Genomic DNA, 22847 nt, shown 5'->3' on the forward strand with positions numbered 1-22847 from the left:
CAATATATTTTGAAAGAACATTTTACATTTTATAAGTTCTTTGAATATATGAAAAATTCAGGTCATTTAAGAGGCAAAGCATCTTATAGAATTCATTGGTGTTCAAAGCCACCGATTCGCTACTCCCTGGGTTTGAGAATGGGGAAGTGCACATAGTAAGGACATTTGCCCCTTTGGAACCTTAAACAAAAAATGTAGGCAAACCCCTGCATTTTCACTTCCTGAAAAAAACAATGACTCCAGCATCCTTGGCCTCTTGTTCCTTCTTCATACCAATAGGATAAGGACTATTACCAACCCCGTATTTCCCACTAGTCTCCCAGGGTATTGATGTCTAGCACTGGGTGTTCCTTCTCCACCTCACTCAGCCTCTTGCCTGAGAAGGTATTTGGGCTTCTTTGTTCTAACTTTTGCCTCCACCTCCCACCAGCCATACACAAAGGAGACTGTTATTTAACTTAAGCTTCTTTATACTTTTAGCATATTTGCACAAACACGAATAGAAGCTTAAAAAGGAAAAGAAGGTGTTACAGTATTTCCTAGATCTTTCAATCCAAACCTGCTAAACCTTTAATTTAGGAGCCTTTGGTTAGACATTATATTCACTGGAAATTTTAAATCTTTGTTTGAATTTTCCTGGAAGGACAGGCGAGCATGACGAACAATGCCTGGTGGTGAAAGATGGAGAGTAAATACATTCATTCTGAGCTACCGCACCAAGGGCAGGGGCCTGGGAGTGAGAGCACGGGTGGCATCACCCCACTTCTTCCCGAGGATGTCTGTAGAGCATCCCCGGCAATTTATTCCTGTCAGGCCTGGCAAGCTCTTTGTTCTTCCAATATTTGCTCAATTTTTCATCCTATTCTCTCTCTTTCTACCTCCCTTCCTCTCTGCCTCTCTCTTCCCCCTCCTCCTTTTTCTAGATTTGAGAGTTTATTTAGTCAGTCTGAATATCAACCTCACTTGCCATTTATTCTCTTTACTTGAAATTTCTGAAGAGTCACATAAACAAGTGATCAGAATCACTATGATCTTTTAGGTTTGAGATTTATTACTCCAGAAATTAATTTGAACACAAGGAATGATTATTACAAAAATATAAAAAAGGGAGGAATTATTATAAAACCAAGACACTAAGTGAGAGTTGATTTAAATGGAATATATATCTCTGTGGCTGAGGGAGATACAAAGATAGAGGATTGGTTATTTGTCAAAGACATTTCTGCAGAAAAGCTAGATGGAAAAACTGACTGTCACCACAGGGTGGACAGGTCAGTAGGTTGATCAATATCCTGCCAGGTGGATATAATGCTAGATTGATTGCTAGACATGGGGTTAGACAGGTACGTTTATATGTCACTGGGGAGCTCATTATGTTGGTATATAGTTCTTGTGGCACATGTAAAGTCTGACATGGGGGAATTGGGGAGGGGTGGTGGGATAATACTGTCACTGCTAGAATAGTCATTGTTATGTGGTGCCAAAACCCACAGGTAGAGGAAAAGAGTACCCATGCTTTTAAGGAATCTATGTCTTTTTCCAAAGGCTTTTTTCTCAGAATGGCTTGCAGTCTGGCTTCTAGGATTGCTAATTTTATAACCAGAACCATGGATCTACCTTCAGAATTAACTAAGGAGAGACTCATAATTAAAGAATTAAAAGAAGCCAGGCTGCTAGAAGGTGCTGCTGACTTAGAAGTATACAGAGGAACACAGAACCTGGAGAAATAATTATTGCTGAAAGCCATCACCAGCACTAACATTAGGACAGCACCACGGACAGCTCCCAAGCATTTTGGAATTGCCTTCTGTGTTTGGTGCCAGAGCCTTGAGTAAAACAGCCAGCTCAGGAATCCTCTGTGCACTCTCTTACTATCTTCATTCAGGCTGACTGAGAAAATCCATACATAAAATGGGCTCTCTGCTTGGTAACTTAGACCCTTGGCTTAGAGTCCACTCAGTGAATTCCTTTCCTTGCAACCTCAAGAGCTTGAGTCTGACCCCTCCCCACATCTCACCAATTCCCAAGACAGAGAAGAAGATCTTCTTGGCCTCTGACCCATTTTGTCCTTGAAATTATTCAAAGACCAGAGGATTTCCCTAGGATACTCACTGTGTGGGGCGAAAGCAGTTAAGGAACGGAACAAAAGAAGTAATTGCACGCAAGAATGTGGACTTGGATGGGAAAATGTTTAAACAAGCTCTGAAAGAAACAGGATGCCAAAGACCAATTATCTAATTAAAGGGGAATAAAAAGATTCCATCTCTATTTCACTGTAATCCAGAACACAGGTCTTCACGGTGAAGGGGTCTTAAAATGGACTTTCTAGCTGAAGTGTAAAAAATTCCTAACTGTTCCACGTGAGAAGGGACCACTGGTAAATGAGTCAAGATGCTGAGGGACAAAGGAATGCCTTCAGAGAAAGTAAAGGAAGATCTCTCTTTTGTTGTGTTTTTGAACAAATATTTGTGTTCCAAAAGAAGCGTGCCTGCTTTCTGTTGGAAAACCATGAAGTTTTTTGGGGAAATCTTTCAAGTTTCTCATTGTGAGGATAATATCCATTTGTATGAAACGTAGATATTCCTGGAAACAGCCCTGATTTCTCCTTTATAAAGGGGTCAGTGCCAAGAGTGCCGGAAGCCAATGTTACTATGAACCAGTGGACATTACCCTTGGATTAAATGTGCCTCTGACCTCCAAGAATTCTTACATGGAGTAGCTGAACAGTCAGGCACAACAGTTCAAAATTGTTAAAGGTCCAGAGATAAGCTCCTATCTCTCCCTTATCTCACCAAACAACTTAGGGACTGACTTTCCTTGGAGGAATTTCTCAGAAGGTCAGGTTGCTCGCTGAGGTATAAAATGGAAAGAAGGGTGCTTATGCCAGACCTGCAAGGAAGCCTTTGAAGGTCTGATGGTCATAAAGTGTCCAGTGCTTTAAAGAGGCACCCAAAGTACACAGAATCCCCATTCCCAAGAGCTACATGCTTTTTGCCCACTACCCAGGCCTACTACTCTTTAGCGTTAGATGTTTAAGAGAATGGAGAGCGTGCTGAAGCTGGTCTGGTTTTGTTTTGTTGCAGAGGTGACAGACAGGAAGCTGACTGTGGAGGAAGAGGAAGCCAAGAGGATAGCAGAAATGGGAAAGCCAGTATTGGGTAAACACCCCAAACTAGAGGTCATCATTGAAGAGTCCTATGAGTTCAAGGTCAGGCCATAAGTGAAGTCAAATTGAGTAATAGACCGGTGGGAGGGAGACGACCCAGGGTTTTGATCCCGTTTTACCACTGAATTTGTGAACTTGTAGTGCTGACCATTTTGTATCCGAGGGATATTATGAGGACACACAATATATATCTATCTTACCTAATAATAGACAAACATGTAAATTGACCATACCTCCACTATGCCCACAGCCAATCATCAGTGAGTATGCAAATTAATCCGACAAAGATGGCAGATTAATTTGCATATGCAGGCCCAGAGCAGGTGGGGCGGGACGCCTGCTATGAGGGGAGGGGTGGGGGCAGAGGGAGCTACAGGAGCGGTGCTCTGGCCGGAAGCGGGGACTTGGTGGCTCCCGGGCGGCCGGGAGCAAAGCCAGGGGAAGGAAGGCCTATTCTTGCATGAATCTTCATGCAACGGGCCTCTAGTATGGAATAAATGGGCTCTAAAGCCTCTAGATGTGTCATTGCTATGGCATAACTGTATTTTTAAAACAAAGATACTAAAATTTACTACTCCGGAGCAAAGTTTATTGATATCATCACTGTTGTTCTCTATTGTATTGCTCTAAATATTCAATGTCAGCAGTCACAGCCAAAGAAAAGGGAAATGGAAGGACTGCCCCAGTAGCTACCCCCCAAGGCCATTCCATGCCTAACTTGCAGAATGCACGTGGAGCGCCCTGGGATGGAGGGCGTCTTTCATTCCCTTGAAACACCAGACTCCTCCATGGTTCTGAGCATTCTAACCTCATGGTTCCAAGTTTGTATCTCCCTGACAGAAAACAGTGGACAAACTGATCAAGAAGACAAATATGGCCTTGGTCGTGGGGACCCATTCCTGGAGGGACCAATTCATGGAGGCCATCACCGTCAGTGCAGGTAAGAGGGTCTCAGGATGGGCACAGGCCTTGCTTGGAGAAGCAGGTAACACCGGAGGAATAAAACAGCCACATCAACAGCCTGCCAATTTCTGGGAAGACTCTGTGTCTGGTCTTTCCAGCTCTAGCCCAGATGTTTGTCTGTTTCACTAGGTCAGATTGACCAATGGGACCCCCCAGCTCGTTTCCATTGGGGAGGGATCACAGAACAACTAAAAGAGCAGGGCTATCTCTGGCTCAAGACCTGGTTCTGCCATCCGAACTGGGACAAGTTATCCTATCTGGGCCTTAATTTCCTTATCCAAAAAGGGAACTTTTGCTGCCTTTCTCAGAAAAGTCAGTAGAAAGGTATCTCACTATGCGGATAATATCCACTTGTATGAAATGTAGATATTTAGTCTGGTACTAACCACAAGCTCCATCAATTCTTGTTCCGTCATTCCTTCCTCTCATTAATTTGGTCCTCATTTTTGTAAAATGGACCCAGAGTTTTGTTCCAATTTTACCACTGAATTGTGAACTTGAGACGTGGGATTGGGAGTTTTTGAAACCTTTGCTTTTCCACTCTGGCACATTTCCACCCTGGATGATCCCTTTCCTGCGGCATTTACTGACGGGTCCCCTTAGGGGGACCACAGTGCAGCCAGTGTCCCAAAGGCCCACCGGCCTGTTGGAATGGAATGCCAAGGCTCTCATCACCACCACCAATATAGCCTCTCAGCACCACTGAGGCCTCCTTATACTGCCTTTTCTCTTTTCATGAGACTTTGTTGTCATAGCAACCCATGGGGTCCTATCCCAAGGCCCCAGAGCCACTGCAAAGCACCGCCAGGAAGGGAGGGCTGCTGCGGCGGCCGCTGGCCCACTTTCACCTGGCCTGCTTCTGAAGCTCCCAGTTCCCCCTCGGGTGACCTTACTTTGCCCCTAAAGAGACAGTACATGGAATCTAGGGCACACAATCTAACGCCCTCCCTTTTCAAAGGGAAAGGAAGTTCAGAAACAAGAGGTGACTTACTCCACGTTACAGATTCTCTCCGTGGCAGACTTGCAATTGGGACGCAAGTGTCCTGACTCCTGCTCTTTGGAAACCCGGCTTCCACGGGTTGTGCCGAAGCCTTATAGAGGTTGCCCTTGACGAGGCGCCAGCGTGCCTCAGCATATCCTCTGCTCCCCGGCTGCTGAATGGGCAAGTCTGCCCACGTTTCCTGGCAAGGACACGCGGAGCCCAGGCCCGCTCTGTCCTGTGGGATGTTCGGAGGATGGCGCTGGCTCTCTGGTGCGCCCACATGATCTGGAATGACAGCCGTCCCTCTGGGGATGGTTAGCGACAAGAACCACGAGGTTATTGCAGTAGCCGCGTCAGGAAGATCCGAGAGGAGCCCCACTGGTGTCCAGTGAAGAGGGCACACGGCTGATGTCACTTTTCCTCACCTAGGCAACCAGTGTAGCCCGCTCCACCCGCCTCTCTCCTCCACTGCCTTGCCCCCCTCGTGTGCTCCCCTGCTAGCTCTTAATCTCTTTCCTCTCTTGCTTATTCCTCTGTGCACTGCATTCAGATTGACCAATGGGACACCCCAGCTCGTTTCCCATTTCTCAGCTGTTTTCTGGTGCCCATGCCCTGGCCCGCGCTGGCTGCCCAGGAGAGCACTGGAGCCTCCCCTCAGCTGACGGTGCTCGTGATGGGGGTTAGACTCGACTTTCTCAAGAATGGGACCTGACCTCGCTGCCCTCTCCTGGGCCTGTTTGTCTTGCCTCCAGCAGGGGACGAGGAGGAGGATGAATCAGGCGAGGAGAAGCTGCCGTCCTGCTTTGACTACGTCATGCACTTCCTGACGGTCTTCTGGAAGGTGCTGTTTGCCTGCGTGCCCCCCACAGAGTACTGCAGTGGCTGGGCCTGCTTCTTCGTCTCCATCCTCATCATCGGTGTGCTCACGGCCATCATCGGGGACCTGGCCTCCCACTTTGGCTGCACCATCGGCCTCAAGGACTCGGTCACAGCTGTTGTTTTCGTGGCGTTTGGCACCTCTGTGCCAGGTGAGAGTGCAGGGTGCTTGGGTCTGCAAAGAGGATATCACTGGGCTCACGTGACCCTTTGCCTCATTATCTTCTTTACCATCTCAGATCTGAGCTTAACAGACCCTCTGCCGCTAAGGTGCACAGGAGTCAACCAGAGATTAATGATGACGTTACTAATGACAGCTAACATCTCTTGAGCACCTTGATGTGTCGGCAGGCGCTACGCAGTTTACATGTTTTGTCCCTGTAGTGCTCACCACAATCTTATTCAATAGGGGCAGCTATTATGCCCGTTTGACAGATGAGGAAACCGAGGCCCACTGGGGTTAAGTTACCTGCATAAGTGACCCAATTTAGTAACCTCCACATTATATGAATAGTCTGCAAACAATGTAATTCAAAGCATATGGAGATTGTTCTCCTTCCATTTCCCTCTGGCAGTCCCTGAGAGGCTAAAGACTAACCTGCTTGAAGGTGTCACAATAGAAATTCCCACAAGCATTCCTGGCCTCCTCTGCTTAGAAGGACACCTGTGAGTACAAAGTGTCTCCCACCGGATTAGGCGAAGGAAGCTTAGGGACCTCTTGGCTTTCTCACAAACTCCTAAAGGCAGACAGTATCGGGCATGCATTTATTCATTCATTAGACAGATATTTGCTGAGCCTGATAGAGCCCCGTGCTAGTTGCTGGGGCTATCGTGGGAGGCAAGACACACACGCTTCTCCTCTCCACATGGACTTTATAAGCTAGTGACGGAGAGGACACTTCACTCCTGTAATTAAAGTCGTCATCTCGATAAGGTCTGTGAAGTAGTACAGGTGCTGTGCAAGCATAAAACGTGGGGGCCTGGGTGAGGCTGGGTCGGAGATGGCTTCCAAGAGGGCATATGTGTAAGCTGGGCTGGGGTGACGCATGGCATGAGCAGGGAGACAGGGGCTGCATTCGTTCAGGCTCCTTACTTGAACCCTGAACTCCTGATGGCCTCCCGGTTGCTACAGGAAGAGAGAGCATCCTCCTATAAGAGGGTTAGGCTGAGTCTCAGTAGACAGGACTCTGTTGGCGGGACCAGGGAAACCCATCAGGACCAGGAGAACAAATCCTCTGAGAGTAAGTGAATCTGCATCACACTCCGGCAGAACCTCTTCCCCAAACCACAGCATAGACCAATGGGATTAATTACACATCGGTGATGCCAGAGGTCTGGCTATGATGGAAATGCGTCCGGTGGTAGACAGTTAGATGGATGATCCAGGGAAGGCTTTGTGGAGGACACGCCTGGTGATCTCTGTTCGCCAGGTCTCAAGGGACCAGAACCATCAGAGAGGAAGGAGCAAAAATGGGGGAAAGGAACAGATGTGGGAAGAAATTGCCGAGGACCAGAGGCAAAAAAAGCAAGGTCACGGGCAAGCAAAGGCAAGAAGTTTTCTCTGGGAGCTCTGAGAAAAGTGGCAACAAGGAGGCCAGCCAGGACAGCGGCAGGGGCGTTGGGGGCACTTCCAGGTTCTTGCACTTGGTCCAGGGAACAGCTGGCAGCTTTAGGGGCTTGAAGAAGGTTGTGCCATGGTCTCTTCAGCTAATTCTTCAGCTTTGGCTGAAACTCTTTGGATGTAAGGTGATGGTATGCAAAGGGCCCTTGGGCCGGCTTTTAGGATCAAATCTCTTGCTGATTACCCATTTGACCTTGGGTAGATTCCTTGACCCGTATTTTCCTTACTTGTAAAATAAAAGGGTGGCTAGATAGTCCCTGACAGACCCTCCAGGGCCTACACTCCATGCCCACACCTACATCAAACCGCCTGTGGGCCCTGTGCTAGACACCAGCTGCGAGGGCTCACCTGCCCGTCCCCATCGTGGTTCCCCAGCGTGTCCTCTGTCCCCGTGATCCCCACACCTGCAGGGCACTGCGCAATCAGCTGTCTGTGTCACGTGAGTAAAAAGCCCCAGGTGACAGTCACGGTCAGGCCTCTACTCTGAGCAGCTTCCCAGGATGTCAAGGTTCCCCGGGGAGGTATTATGGGATAACAAACTTCCCTTACTGAGAAAAAGTAGTCAAAAGGGAACAGCAAACCCATTTGGTAAACATCAGGACCTTAGAAATCTCTCAGACTCCGACAGGTGAGGAACGGGAAGCTCAGAGAAATGACGTGACTTGGCCAAGGCCACACAGCTTGCTAGTCGCAGAGCTGCCTCTGCTTCCCAGGCTCAGCCCGCCGGCCCGAGCTGCCCTTTGGACACACGCAAAGGCAGGCCCGCCTCGTCTCAGCCTTCCTCCAGCTCCCATCTGTCTCTGCCCTTTTCCAGATACCTTTGCCAGCAAAGCCGCCGCCATTCACGACGTGTACGCAGACGCCTCCATCGGCAACGTCACCGGCAGCAACGCCGTCAACGTCTTCCTGGGCCTTGGCCTGGCCTGGTCCGTGGCCGCCATCTACTGGGCCATGCAGGGAGAGGAGTTCCGCGTGTCTGCGGGCACGCTGGCCTTCTTCGTCACCCTCTTCACCATCCTCGCGTTCGTCTGCATCAGCGTGCTCCTGTACCGCAGGCGGCCCCACCTGGGCGGGGAGCTGGGCGGCCCCCGGGGCTGCAAGCTGGCCACGACGGGGCTCTTTGTGAGCCTGTGGCTCATCTACATACTCTTTGCCACGCTGGAGGCCTACTGTTACATCAAGGGGTTCTGAGCAAAGGACACTGCCTCCGGCAGGGCAGGCCTAGGACTTCTCCTGAGAGAAGGGCACTTCCCCCCCCAGGGACCTCCCCGGGATGAGCAGCCCTGGAGAGGCGGCTTCGGGACCCGAGCCCCAGGGACTTCACCCGACCTCCACCCCGGCGGTGATCCGAAAGGGCAGAGTCTTCATCAATCAGACAGAATGGGGGAAACACCTACACTACCAAGTATTTAATTCAGTACAAACCAACAACAGCAACAAATCCACCTCCACCCATTCGACCCCCCCCCACCCCCCACCCCCATGTCTCTGACCTGTAGCCAAGGTCAGATCCTTTCACCATCCACCTTCTGATTCCTCCTGTGCTTCTACTGTCATCAGGGCAGGGCTCCTCCTGTCTGTGCAATTCGATGCACCGTTGTCCTCACTCACCTGGCGGGCGTGGAAATCACTCTCAGCCGTGTGGCTGGTTTGGGGCTCTCTCTTCATTGGAATCATTATCGTGGTTGCTTTCGTTTTTCCATCAGGTTTTGCTCGTCGTTCGTTCATTTTGTCTTTTCTCTCTGACGTTCGTGTCAAAGGCGCTGTGGAGGAACCCAAGGTTTGAGCCGATGGGCAGAGGCGTGAATTGTCAGACACACACTCTCCCACTCTCAGCAGGTGACAGCTGCCTCTCAGCCCCATCGAGGCCCTGTCCCCCATCTCCTTTTCGTCTCTGGGTGGAAGTGATCTTGCACACCCACGCAGGGCACCAAAGACCCGGGTGGTGGCAGGAGCAGGAGTTTCCCCTGCTGATGTCAAAGTTTAAAAGAAGCAGTCATTGTTCTCTTGCTTGCCCAGGCCTTTCAAATTCTGTCTCGTGCTGTCCATGTCTCTATGTCCTTTCTTCTGCGGGAAGGCCGGCCCAATGGGAGATAAGGGACAAAAATAGGAGTGGTGTGGGATGGCAGAGGGCAGCTGGGGACACAAAATGGGTTTTCACCTTCTTGAGTATCTTTGGCCTTGTATCTGAGCCAGGAGAGACGGGACGTCCCACTAGGGAGATACTTAAGGGCAAAGATATTTAAAATGCCAGTGCTTCTGAGAAAGGTCAGCTTCGCCCTCACCCCTCACTGTCCGGTGCACCGTACTGAGAGGTCTGACTGTATTTCTTGAGGTTATGCAAACATGTAGAGGTTTATAAGAAGACAAGGGGCCCCTTTCACCTCTCCTGGACCCCTAGGCCACGTTTGAAAGTGTTTCCACAAGATAGGAACTGGAATTCCTCGCTGTCTCCCACATTCCTGCTTGGTTTAAAACCTCCCAAAGCTCTTTTTTTTTTTTTTTAGCCTGTGGGCTATTTCTCGCCCCAGTAGGAGGAATCTTAGTTGCCATAATCCCATGGAGCCCGAGTTTATAGAAAAAGGGATTGTCCCGCCTTCTAGAGCTTCTCCCAGCAAACTTTGAAAGGACCTGGCTTCACACACACACACACACACACACACACACACACGTTCACAAAACTGCCCACAGATCTTCAGGCTTTCTGCATTGACATAAATACATTTTTAAGGGGGAAAAAATTAAATAAAAAACCTGTTTAATTTTAAACACATTTTTTAAGAAAAAAAATAACTAAAAAGAAACAGCGCTCATGTCATAAGCTATGTTGACAGTTGCCAGTGGAAATGTTGGGTTGGTTTAAAAAAAAAAATAAAAGCTATACTTATATCTCTCTACATACAGCTTGCTTCTCCCCGCGTTTCTTTTGGAGCAGGTGTGGCTGAGGTGAAGGTGCCGTCTCCTATTGGTATCTCCCATGTGTCTCTGTCATCTCCTCAGATGCCAATGTACCAGACCTGGAGTTTTTAAAGCGAAAAGAACCTCGGGGATATTCCACTTGTCAGAGTCCGGACTCCAGGTGCTGGAGGACATAAGCCGTGGAGTTACGATGATGAAAGGGGAAGGAACTTTTTGTATTAGAAAGGTATGGAGGGGCAGGATTCCAGCGAGGCAAGCAGTGCCCTGTGTTCATTACCAGTAGGCCTACTCATTCATTTGATTGCTCAGCATTCAGTCAACAAATGTATTTCTATGCATTGAACTCCATTCTTGTTGATGCAGAAAGAGTAAGATAAAGTTCCCGACCTCAAGAATCTCACAGTCCCAATGGGGGAGGTAAAACTTCTTTTAACCAAGGCTATTTTGGTTACAAGGAACCAAAACCCATTAAACTAGTTCAGGAAATGGAGGGAGGCAATATTGAGAAGGCCTAGGGGGGTGGGGCTCTGCTACCCAAGGCAGGAGACAGGCCATAGGAGCCTGAAATCCTGTAGGGCCACTCGCTCCCTCCCCCAAAGCACATCATCTCCCCATCATTGCTTCCTTCTCCCTGTGGGCCTGGCCCCTCCCCTCCCAAGCTGCTTCTCTGCTTTACTTGCCTTGCCCAAGGTCCAGCACAGACACCAGCCGCAATGTTCTATCATGACCTCACAGCCCCACGACCAACTGGAACATCCATCCCAGTGAAGAGAATGTGGCCAATACCCCACCCGCAAGGCCATCCCCAGGAAGCAGAATCCTTTGTAGAAGGCCGTGTCACAGTGCACTGGTCCCTTTGGGTCAGGCGGCTGCTCCTGGTCTGAACAAGTCCGGTAAGGGAGGCTGGCAAGTGCACTGTATGTTCTGGTGCCCCTTCCCAAAGCTAAGTGATTGGAAGGAGCGATGGAGCACATGAGCCACCAAGGTGCAAAGGAGAGTTAGAGTTCTGTGTCAGGCGTGCTCTGAGGGGACACAACGGAAGGAAACACTCCCTCAGCCTGGAACTGGGAAAGACTCCGCGGAGAAAGTGACATTTACGTAGGATCTTGAAAGAAGAATAAATAGTGATTTGCCTTGACGAGGGGGCTTGGTGTTGAAGGACAGACAAAAAAGGAAATAGCACATAGGCGTGGAGTGGGGGCGGGGGGCGGTGAAATGGGATCAAGAGTTAGCACGGCTAGGGTATGGAGTTCAACAGGACACAACCCAGCAAGGCAGGCAGGGAGGAGGGTTTGGGTAAAGGCTTGTTTGGCTTTTTGACACTCATTAAATTTAAAATGAAAAGTGCCCTTTAGCCGATTAAATGGCAGACGTAAAATCGTGAAATCCATTTGTACCCATATGTCCCCTTTTTGAGTCATTTTTGCAAGGAGGGAAGGAAGAGGGAGGGATGGAGGGAGACAGAGAATAAGAAATTGAGTCACAATCATGGAGACTGCCATCATTTCTGGGTTATTCAGATGTCAGATTTTGTCAAAAGAGAAGCTGGGGTGAACCATAGAGAATGGGAAACGGGGTTCAGAAGAGGAAGCAGATACTAATCTAGATGCCACCACTAACTAGTTCTCAGAGCCCTCCCTGCCCTGTTAGACCACGAGGCTTTGCTCCTGACATTGTTGTTCCTTCAATGACATCCTTAGCTTCTCCTCACGGAGTTATCTCTCCATAATACAGCCCCTCATGACACCTTTGTTTGTGATGGAATGTACATCTCACGGTGCTATTTCCACCTCATTTCACTGCCTCAGCAAGTAGATTTTATTATACTTTTTCCTAAACTTCTCAGATTTTAGATACTGACATGACACAGTACTTACCATCACAGAACACACCCTCCTTCCACATTTAGAGGATTTGTTTGTTCATATATATCATGCCCCTCTTTAGTCTTGTATACCAAATTAAGTGCCATTATTAGAATACTAAGTCAAAGGTCTGGCTGTGCCACAGCTAGGTGTCAGATCTGGAGAAGGTCACAACTTACCGAGGTCCTGGACTGTTCATGCATGAGGATTAGAGCAGGCGATTTTCCAGGCTCCTCAGCACCAAAGTTCACTGATGATGCAGAGGAAGAGGAGGTGGAGGATGACTCACAGAGACTGAGCCCCAAAGTTTGCACCAGGCACTGTGCCATGTACTTTACCCTTGCTGTCTCACTGAATCACCTTGGCCACCCTGTGAGAAAGGATCATTATCCCCGTTTTACAGAAGAAGAAACTGAGACTCGGGGTAGACAGGTGATCCATCCACCATTCGAAACCAAACTCTAAACAAATGGTTCTCCAAGTATAGGCCCCAGATAAGCAACATCAACATCACTTGGGAACTTATCATAAAAATGCAAATTCTCAGGCCCCACCCCAGACTCTCCAAACTACTAGGGATAGGTCCCAGCAAACAGTGTTTAACAAGCCTTCCAGGTGAGTCTGATGCATGCTCATGTGTGAAACCCCCTGTTTCAAACCATTATGCTCTACCACCTTTCTCTCTCTCTCTTTCCCTCCTTCCTTCCCTCCCTATCTCTCTCTCTCATCATATTCATCTTACTACATGCTCAAATATACAGATATCAATACTGCTCTTTAACCCTACCAGACTGCTGTACCGATTTTTCGGTAATTTCCGAATCTCTGGTGACTCCTAATTTTCGGTACTTTGCCTAGACCTATTTTCTACAATGTCTCCATGTTCCATCTTATTCTAACCACTTGTTTGCATGTAACTAACATTTTTCTATATCATGTTGATTTTTTCTCTTTAATGCTCAGGAGCCCAGGTATAGGGGACAGTTAGGTTCAGGGCCTCAGGTCTGGTAGGTTTAAGCCTCAGTATCTATTGTATATCCAATTTTATCTTTAAACTAGTGGCCTGGTGCATGAAATTCATGCACATTAAAAGGGGATTAATTAGAAGAAATATTTTAATATTGCTATTTGCCCTTTCTCTATAATAGAAGTGTCAGAAATGAAAGAAAATTAGTAAAATGTATATGAAAATCTTCCTCCTGTCAGAGTCTGGGGCACACCACAGGACCCAGAGTCAAGTCCCCACCCACCCATGTGAGCCTCAAAATTGTGCAAGACCCAGACCCGGCCAGCACCCCCCCCCCCCCCCCCAATGGGCTAGATCCAGACCCGGCTGGTCCCACCCTTATCAAGCCCCACCAGGCGGGGGGCGCAGCTTCAGGTCCCCTGGCCCAGTGCCTGGGCAGGGGGTGCAGCCTGAGGTCTCCCGTCAAGCCCCACTGGGTGCGGGATGCAACCTGAGATCCCCTGTCAAGCCCCGCTGGGCGGGGGGCATGGCCTGAGGTTCCCCATCAAGCCCCACCAGGAAGGAGGCGCAGCCTCAGGTCTCCTGTCAAGCCCCGCTGGATGGGGGGCAATATCTGAGGTCCCCCGGCTCAAGGCAAGGGGAGCAGCCTGAGGTCCCCCGGCCCAGCACTGGGGCAGAGGGTTGCACCTTGAGGTCCTCTGTCAAGCCCTGCCAGGGCAGGGGGTGCAGCCTCAGGTCCCCTGGCCCAGTGCTAGGATGAGGGGCACAGCCTGAGGTCCCCAGTCAAGCCCTGCTGGGTGGGGGGCGCTGCCTGAGGTCCCCTGGCCCAGTACCAGGGCGGGGGGCGCACCTTGAGGTTCCCCATCAAGCCCTGCCGGGTGGGGGACACAGCCTGAGGTCTCCTGTCAAGCCCTGCTGGGCGGGATGCATGACCTGAGGTCCCCTGGCCTGGCGCCAGGGTGGGAGGTGTGGCCTGAGGTCCCCTGTCAAGCCCCACGGGGGCGGGGGGTGTGCAGCCTCAGGTCTCTGCTGATTGCTTGTTAAGGCTCATTACGGAAAACTCAGCCTCTGCTATGGGTGCAGCCATCTTGTGTTATGGAAACCCCCCCCCCCCCCGCCTCTGCTGTGGGCGCCATCATCTTTGTGGTGGAGTGATGGTCAATTTGCATATTCCCTCTTTATTATATAGGATGTGCTAATTGTATACTTCTTCCCATATAAATATCTCAGGATATCTCAGGCATTCTTTAAATGTTTTATGATAACTGCCCTCATTCAGGTTTACAAGGTATTCTAAGCCTTAAGGTGGTCACTCCAGTCTAGTAGAAGGAATAGACTTGAGAATTAATTATTACAACGTGGGTAGAAATATGTGCTAGGATGGATGATGTACGAGCAGGCTGTTGGGAGCCTGAAGCACACCATAGATTCTAAAGCAACATATAATGAACAAAGAAGTTGAGGATTCTTTCTAAAAGGAAGTGACACTTGGGTAGAGTTTCAATCATGAGCTACATGAATAATCATTGCTATTGTGGTCTGTTTGTTTTCATCTTAGTTCTTTATTTAAACATCAAAAAGAAAATCTTTTTGACAACTCAAAGACTTTAGTTGACTGTTCCCCAATGACAAATTAAGAACAAGCCCTAACTCAAATTGTCACCATATTTCCTCCTGAGAGCTCAGGGCTATAGCTGAGGTGAGGACAGGGGGGCTTGAGAGCATTTGGTTGGAAGCACTGAGATGCAGACTGGGTGAGCCATATGCTAAAGGACCAGGCATCACTAGCTGGAGGCGGGAGACAGAGGAGGTGCACACCCTGGGCTGGTTAGCAATGCTGCCGGGAGAAGTGGCTGAGAGCAGAGAGTGGCTCAGTTATGAAGACCTCGGTTCCTGTCCTGCTCCCCTTGTCCTGGCAGGGCAACCTTTACTATGTCATCTGAGGAGATGAAACCTTGTATTTTTCACTCATTTACATAATTAAGATACTATTATCTACTTTAGAGTTTGGGTGGATTAAATACTTGATACATCACCTGGCTTTGTGATCATGTGTTATCATGGATGCTGCTGTTCCGGGATGAAGTGTGAAATGTGAAGGCACTGAGTAGCGTGTGACACAGGAGGATGTAATATGTGCAACTGGAAGAGGACACTCAATGTGCAGGCAGCGGGTTTAGCTGGACGTGCACCAGTGAAGCGTGTAATACCACAGCAATGAAATGTGTACATGTTGCAGGAAAATGTGTCTGGAAGGAGTGGTTGAGGATCAAGACCAGATCAAGTTTAGTTTTGTGGGCTAAACTAAGCAGTTGTATTCATCCTGAAAGCCATGGTATTAGTCTGCTCAGGCTACCATACAGAGTAAGACAGACTGTGGTGGCTTAGCCAACAAGAAGTGTGGAAGCTAGAAGTTCACCATCAAGCTGCCGTCAGGGTTGGTTTTTGGTTTGGCCTCTCTTCCTGGCTTGCAGATGGCCACCGTCTCATTGTGCCTTGGCTCTGGTATCTCCTCCTCTTTCTATAAGGACACCAGTCCTGTTGGTTCAGAGCCCCACCCTCATGACCTCATCCTATCTAATAAAAGAGTAATATGCAAATTAACCATCACTCCACTACACCCACAAGCCACACCCACCAGCCAATCAGGAGCAACTATGCAAATTAACCCAACCAAGATGGCTGCAGCCACAGAGAGCAGGAGGGAGGCTTGGGTTTCCCCAGTGATGGAGGAAGCCAAGCTTTCTGCACACCCTGGCCGGCCCAGGCCTCCACTCAATGCTACAAAGTTTCAATTATAGAAGATACATAAATCCCAACAGAAATGGCTGCTGCCACAGAGCGAGCAGAAGGCTTGGCTCCGCTCCAGGCTACAAAGTTTCAATTGTAGAAGATAAATAAATTCCAGATACCAGGGCCTCTGCTTGGGTCGCCGGGGGGCGTGGCTGGCCTGCAAACCACCACAGGCCCCTCACCCAGGCTGCCCCACACCCCAAGGGAACCCCCACCCTGATCCGGGACACCCTTCAGGGCAAACCAGCTGGCCCCCACCCATGCACCAGGCCTCTATCCTACCTAATAAAAGAGTAATATGCAGATTGACCATCACTCCAACACACAAGATGGCTGCCCCCATGTGGTCAAAGATCCTGCCCCCATGTGGACACAAGATGGCCACCACAAGATGGCCAGCAAGGGAGGGTAGTTGGGGGCGACCAAGCCTGCAGGGGAGGGCAGTTAGGGGTGACCAGGCTGGCAGAGGAGGGAAGTTGGGGCAAACAGGCTGGCAGGGGAGCAGTTAGGCATCAATCAGGCTGGCATGGGAGTGGTTAGGGGGTGATCAGGCTGGCAGGCAGAAGCGGTTAAGGGCAATCAGGAAGGCAGGCAGGCAGAGCAGTTGGGAGCCAGCAGTCCTGGATTGTGAGAGGGGTCCCAGATTGGAGAGGGTGCAGGCTGGGCTGAGGGACACCCCCTCCACCCCCCCCCCCCCCCCGCACGAATTTCGTGCACCGGGCCTCTAGTCTATATTATAAAAAGCCAGTGTCCGTAATGCCATAACACCATAACAACCAAACAACCAGTCACCAGGAGGTGCATTGATGGGTCCCGTGGCGGTGGTGGGAGGGACTCTGTCTCACGTGATTTCGTGCCCTGGGCCTCTAGTTTAACCATAGTTACCTCCTTAAAGGGCCCATCTCCAAATATGGTCACATTGGAATTTAGGGCTTCAACCTATGAATTTGGGGGGACACAATGCAATCTGAGCTGTCTGCATTGGAAAGGGTGGTTGAGGTGGGGAATGAATGGAGTGAAGATCACAGGCAATTTTCAACTATTGAGTGTTTTAGGGAGCAGATGATAGGAGGCTCTAGGGGTGGGGAGGAGGGCACAGGGGAAAGAATTGGGAGGGGAATTTACAGGACATGGTGATGAACTGAATGGATGGGAGGGAAGGACATAGGTGGGAGGAGGCAGGGAGGGCTCTGGGCTCCAGGCCCAGGGGGTGGCTGGCTGGTTCACCAGCACGGAGGAGAGGTGGGTGGAGAGTGTGTGTCAGGCTCGAGGCATATTGAGTTTCAGGGCTTATGGGACACCAAGTGGAAGTGTCCGGGAGCCCAGACTCAGCAGAGCCAGGACTGGAGGCTGAGACTGTGACAATCTCAGTAGCAGATTTCAAGTGCCGTTGAGATTCTCCTGATGGCTATGCTGCAGGAGTGAAGAACCCTTTGTGATGGAAGCTATGAGGTTGGGGAGTGTATTACTGCAGCTTCTCCTGGTCTCTCCTGACTGGTTCTCACGAGGCCTTTAGCAATGTGCCCGTTGCCTTGTTGGAGGACCTTGGACCATTAGCCATAGTCAAAGCTTTGGCGAGGAAGACTCCAGGCAAAGTGACCTTCACCTTATTAAAGAGTGCGCCTTGTTAAAGGAAAAACTGGTGGTGCAGACGGGAGGTCTGCGGCTGCATTGATGAGGTGTTGGCGAGAGTCAGGCAGTTCGCCTAGCGTTGACAAGGAATGACAAGAGATACCTGGGTCACACAGGCTTTTATAGGCAGGCACACAACCAAGGTAAGGACCCTTCTCCCTATCAATTCATGAAAGGCACATGAAGGGGTGCAGTGACCCCAGCCCTAGAATTGAGGGCTTCATTGGACGGCATTGTGTGAAAGAGTTAAGTTCTACCTGTCCTCACCTCTGTGATGGGGGAAGGCCCGATGCCACAGAGCAGAGGAGCAGGGTGCCAGGGAAAAGCAGCCGCCTTGGTGGGCGTTTGTAGGTCATTTGGAGACTTGGGAGTAAATGACCAGATGATCAGCCTGGCTTTCTCTGGGGTTTTTCTACAAGGGATTGGTGCTGCCAGTCTCCCATCTCACCCAGGAAACCAGGGTGGGTACCGCCTGGAGGCCCCTCCTCTGATAGCATCATTGGGGCCCCCGCAGCAGTCATTGTGTGACATCCGGCTGAAAATGCCCGGTGTCCCCCTCCCCACGGAGCTAAGCCTGGCTCAGAGCCTCTTGGTGCAGGAAGAAACCAGGTGGCTGGATCTTTCACTTTTTCTTGACTCTTGGTCCTGCTGCCAGTTTATTGTTGTTTTGTTTTGGTATTTATTTATTTATTTACTTACTTATTTGTTTGTTTATTATTTATTTGTTTTTAGAAAGCAGTGGAAAGCTAAATGGGGCCTCCAGCCAAGTGTGAGCTCAGACCTGCCCCCTTCCCACACCAGGCTGGTCTCTCTGCTGGAGGCTAGGTCAACCCCAAGTCTCTCAATGAGGACCTGAATGAGCAAATACCCCCTTATTTCTCTTCCCCAAATCCCTAAAGCTTAGGATAGTCCCCTGCAAATTAGCGGCTTTTAATGAGCCTCTAAACTGCTCAGAGGGGGAAAAAAATGCTCTCACAGCTGAAAGCAAGCACCCGGGGCCAGAGCTGGACAGGAGGGAGCAGGTTGCTGTTCTAGCCCCTCAAGGATGGCAGCTGGGGAGTGGGCGGAGCTCTGGGCTGGGACTCAGAACCTGAAGGTGATTCCTGGCTCCGCCTTTCCCAGCTGGAGGCATCCAGCAACTCACTGAACCCGGGAGTCTGAACCACATGTGTGAATGGGGAGCCCTTCCCGCTGGGCGGTGGTGGGTGTTAAATGTGACAGGGCCTGCGACACAGCACAGTGTCAGCACTGGAGGAGGAGGGACCCCTGTGACAGCATTCAAAGGTGTAAGACCCTTTCCCCGAGGAAGCTTAGCTGAAGAGAGGAGTGGGAGACTTTTTCAAGGGGAAATACCTCCTGTTCACCTGCACAGGACAAGGCCGCAGAGTATGGCAAAGGACGCGGAGGAGGTTCTCAGGAGGTGAGGAGGCCCTTTCCCGGGACAGCTGTGTGTAGAGACGGGACAAGGGGAAAAGACGCCGGGAGCCCTGGAGAGAATGTAGAGCCTCGTCTTCGCTGCCAGTCCTCACCTGAAGTCCTCCAGCTCTGGGAACCACCCCAGCTGCCTTGATCTAAATGTGTCCCCTACAAAACCAGGACACAGCTGGCAGAACCCCACTGGGGACCTGTTCCCCGTCTGAAGCTGCTTCCCAGCCTGGGGTCTTGCAATCTGGATTGCGGCCAATGTGCCCACTCCCACCCACCAGCCTGGAGCCATGGGATGGGCTATCCCTCCGCCCCCATGTCCAGCCCCACCCCCAAAGCACGGCCAGACGTTCTGTCCTCTCCAGGATGGTTTGGAGGGGGCAGCTGAATGGATGGCGGCAAGAAGGAAACTTACAAAGAGGACACAGACATTGTAGGCAAGGGCAAGGGGATCAGTCAGTGTCCTCACAACAAAGTATGGTGCCACCTCGTGGCCATCTGGGTTCCCTCCAGCCGCTGGGACTTCCTAGGATCAGCGTGGAGGGCACCCGAGCTGGGGACAACTCAACCTTTTAGGAAATGATGCCCACCCAGAAGCCACCCAAAGAAAGAGGCAACGGCCACCAAGGCTTACCCATTTTTATTTGTCATAAAACAAGCTACAAATAGTGTCCCTCCCTCCTCACAAAGGAAAACCACACAGCACAGCTACACAGGTGAGGAGGAGGAAGCCAGGGGAGAGCTGGGTTTCTCCAGGAGGCGCCTTCTCCGTGTTGAATGCTTCCCGCAGGCCCCAAAGGGGACTGGGTCTCCCGGCAGGGCCGTCCAGTGCCGGCACGCCCAGTTCTCGGGTGGAAATGGGCGAGGGCTGCCTTTCCACATGCCCATGTTGGGGTAGGAACTCCAGTCTTCTGGAGACGAACTCTAGGGCTTTTGCCAGGACAGCCAGAACCTTCAGATCATGTCAAAAAGGCCATGCTCCTCCTTGCGGGCCCTCCCCCCAGCCAGGCCTTGAGGGGCCGGCTCTCCAGACCCAGGTGGGATACACCATCTGCAAGGTGGGTGCCCCTATGGGAACACTGGGACGCGATGCCAGGTGAGGCCAGATTCGCAAGAGCAAGCCGATATGGGCACCAGCCCCGGGGGACCCGCCCTCCCTCCCTGCTGCCACGGCTGCTCCTGGGATGAGGCACTAAGCGTCACTTGCTCTCTGTCTGAGTGGGCATGGTCACCTGGGCAGAGGAAGCTGCTCTGCCCGAAGGCGGGGCAGCCCCCACGGGAACCCTGGGAACAGGTCTGACGAAAGCCAGGCCTGTATTCCCCCAGGTGGTTATTATTCCTGCACTTCCAGGAGAGGCAGAAGTAGGAGGCCCAAGGTCAGGGTCCTGCTGGAATTGGCCTCAAGCCTGGAAGCCCTTAAAAGCATTTGAGGAAACAGGAAGAACCTCAGGGTTAAAAAATAAAACCATTCGGTTACCTATGAGGTGCTGGACCCAACTCCTCCCTCAGGCTGCGCTGATCACTGAGATGGCGGGGCGGGGAGAGTGGAGGGAACACCCAGTGTGACCTGGCAGCCTTGGAGGGCCAGGTCTCAGAAGCCTCCCCTGCGGGCCTGCAGGGGAGGAGCCCTTCTGTGGCCCTGCACTCTCCAACGATGCTTTCTGTCCTCCTCCTTCCGTGGCTGAAATACTGACCTCTACATAAAAGCCCCACTGTGTGCCTTTTTCCTCTTTGCCCTCCCTCTCCTGTTTTACACAGAGTAGGTACTAAATGTGGGGGGAAATGTTGCAACTGATCCAATGCAAATCCTCTGAGGACATCTGCACAGGGGTCACTAGGATCCTGGTCTGCCTATGGGCCCGGGGCCACCTGGGGGTCTGGGTAACACGGAGAACTGGTGTCTCAGCTGCCCATTTCCCTCGCTCCAGGGGCAACTCCCGCCTCTCCCCCAACCCATGCTCCCTTGAGAAGGCCAACGGCGATGTGGCCTGCCAACCTTGACAGCTACGGCGTGGGGCGACTCCCTCCTCCCACCAAAAAGGACTGGGGGTGTCTGCAATATAATCACAGGGCCCCCATCCAGGTGCACACGGGGTCAGTTTCCAAACAGAATGCAGGTGGGCTGGGGACTCAGCCCTGGGTCCTAGGAAGCTGGGCCGTGTGGCCAGAGCTTCCACACCCAGAGCAGGGAGAGGGAGGGAATAAACAAACAGCAATGCCAATGCCTGTACAAAAGAACTATACAATTTACATATATATTTATATACAGTATATAAATCTCTTTCTTCTCAGTCCCGCAACACCTCCCTCCTCCCCCCCCAAAAAAAAACCCCTAAAAGTTGTCAGTAGCAGATCCAAAAACTTACAATAAGAGAGAGAACAAACAATCATTCTTCCCTTTCCTTTTCCCACTGTGGTATTAGATATTGGTGTTTACAAATGAAACCAAAAAGAACACACGCAAATAAGAGTTATTAAAAGTGCAAACAGGGTGGGCACCACTCATGTTACATGGGATGTGGCTGGGCCGTGGCAAGGTCGAAGGTCAGGCGTCTGGTGATCCGTCCTGTCTCCCTGGTCTCGCCACCTGCCCTTTGGTTTTCTGCTTCTTAGACGAGGCGTCCTACTGAGAAGGGGTGGGGGGTAAACAAGAAGAGGGTAGAGCTGGGTTTATGAGAAATCCAACTGCACGGATCCATTTCCCCAAAAGAGCAGCCTTTTCCACCTGCTGCTAGACAATGGGCCGGGGCAGCGCACAGGTAGCCTACACTTGCAGATAAGCCCACGTTTTACCAGCCCATTCTCTGCCACCAGGAGGCATCGTCACACGGCAACTGGAACAAGTTTGGCTTGCTCTCTGCACAAACCACACTTCTCCCAGATGCCAGCCTTTCAACCGGGGCTGGCAGAAGCGGGGATGGTGGGATCCTCACAGCACTAACCAACCTTTCTCCTGTATCCTCAGCAAAAAGAGAACGAAAGTAAATGGGAGGCTAGGTTCCTTGGCCAATCCCTCCACTCCCGCTGCAGTACCAGAGCTGCACGAGGGGGCCCATAGAGCAGACCCCAGAAAGAAGGCAACTTACTGAATGGGTTTGTGCCTGCTCGTTTTCCCTGGGGGGAGCTGCCAAGACTACCACCTGCAACAAATAGGAACATATGACGCTCGAGTGGCCTTGACCCAGAGAACTGGCAGAGCTTCTTCTCCATCCCCTCTCGCCCCAGAAGGGAGTGGACGTGGGAAAGAGCCAGGGGTTGCGTTGTGCTTCCGGTTCTGTGGGTGCCGGCAGCCCTGCTCTGCCTGAGTGAGCTCACTGCTAGCCAACACCTTCAAACAAAGTCCCTTTTCCATCAGGCCAGGCCCCACCGGGGGCCTCTCTGGGATCTCCTCAGCTGTTAGCTCAGAAGAGCTCTGGTGCCGATGGACACGTGCATAACCTTCTTGGTCCTGGTTCCCCAAGTCACAGAATGTCAGCGGTGGAAGCATCTTTGCGACCAGCTGGTCCCTCCCTTTTACTTGATGTATCTGGAAACCGAGGCTCAGAGCGGTTGAGTGACTTAACCGGGGTCCAAGGTGTGTTCTGTAACACCCATCCCGCCCCACAGGGAGGCTCCTGCGGGGCCCAGGTCTTCTAAAG

At 51.0% G+C, this 22847-nt stretch overlaps 2 protein-coding genes across 2 annotated transcripts in view; one reads left to right on the forward strand and one right to left on the reverse strand.

The window, feature by feature from the left end:
• SLC8A3 (solute carrier family 8 member A3) overlaps positions 1–10522 on the forward strand; it is a 98621-nt gene extending 88099 nt beyond the window's left edge. The window contains exons 3-6 of the mRNA XM_008138899.3: positions 3084–3208; positions 4007–4106; positions 5864–6139; positions 8423–10522. Coding sequence (XP_008137121.1) covers positions 3084–3208; positions 4007–4106; positions 5864–6139; positions 8423–8799 — 878 coding nt within the window. The 3' untranslated portion in view covers positions 8800–10522. The remainder of the gene's footprint in view (positions 1–3083; positions 3209–4006; positions 4107–5863; positions 6140–8422) is intronic.
• Positions 10523–21548: 11026 nt separating this feature from the next.
• The window catches only part of SMOC1 (SPARC related modular calcium binding 1), a 135672-nt gene continuing 134373 nt past the window's right edge, over positions 21549–22847 (reverse strand). The window contains exons 12-13 of the mRNA XM_054715470.1: positions 22296–22349; positions 21549–21832 (exon numbers count right to left, since the gene is read on the reverse strand). Coding sequence (XP_054571445.1) covers positions 21819–21832; positions 22296–22349 — 68 coding nt within the window. The 3' untranslated portion in view covers positions 21549–21818. The remainder of the gene's footprint in view (positions 21833–22295; positions 22350–22847) is intronic.

Source organism: Eptesicus fuscus, chromosome 5 (assembly GCF_027574615.1).
Source record: "Eptesicus fuscus isolate TK198812 chromosome 5, DD_ASM_mEF_20220401, whole genome shotgun sequence".
Lineage (NCBI taxonomy): Eukaryota > Metazoa > Chordata > Mammalia > Chiroptera > Vespertilionidae > Eptesicus > Eptesicus fuscus.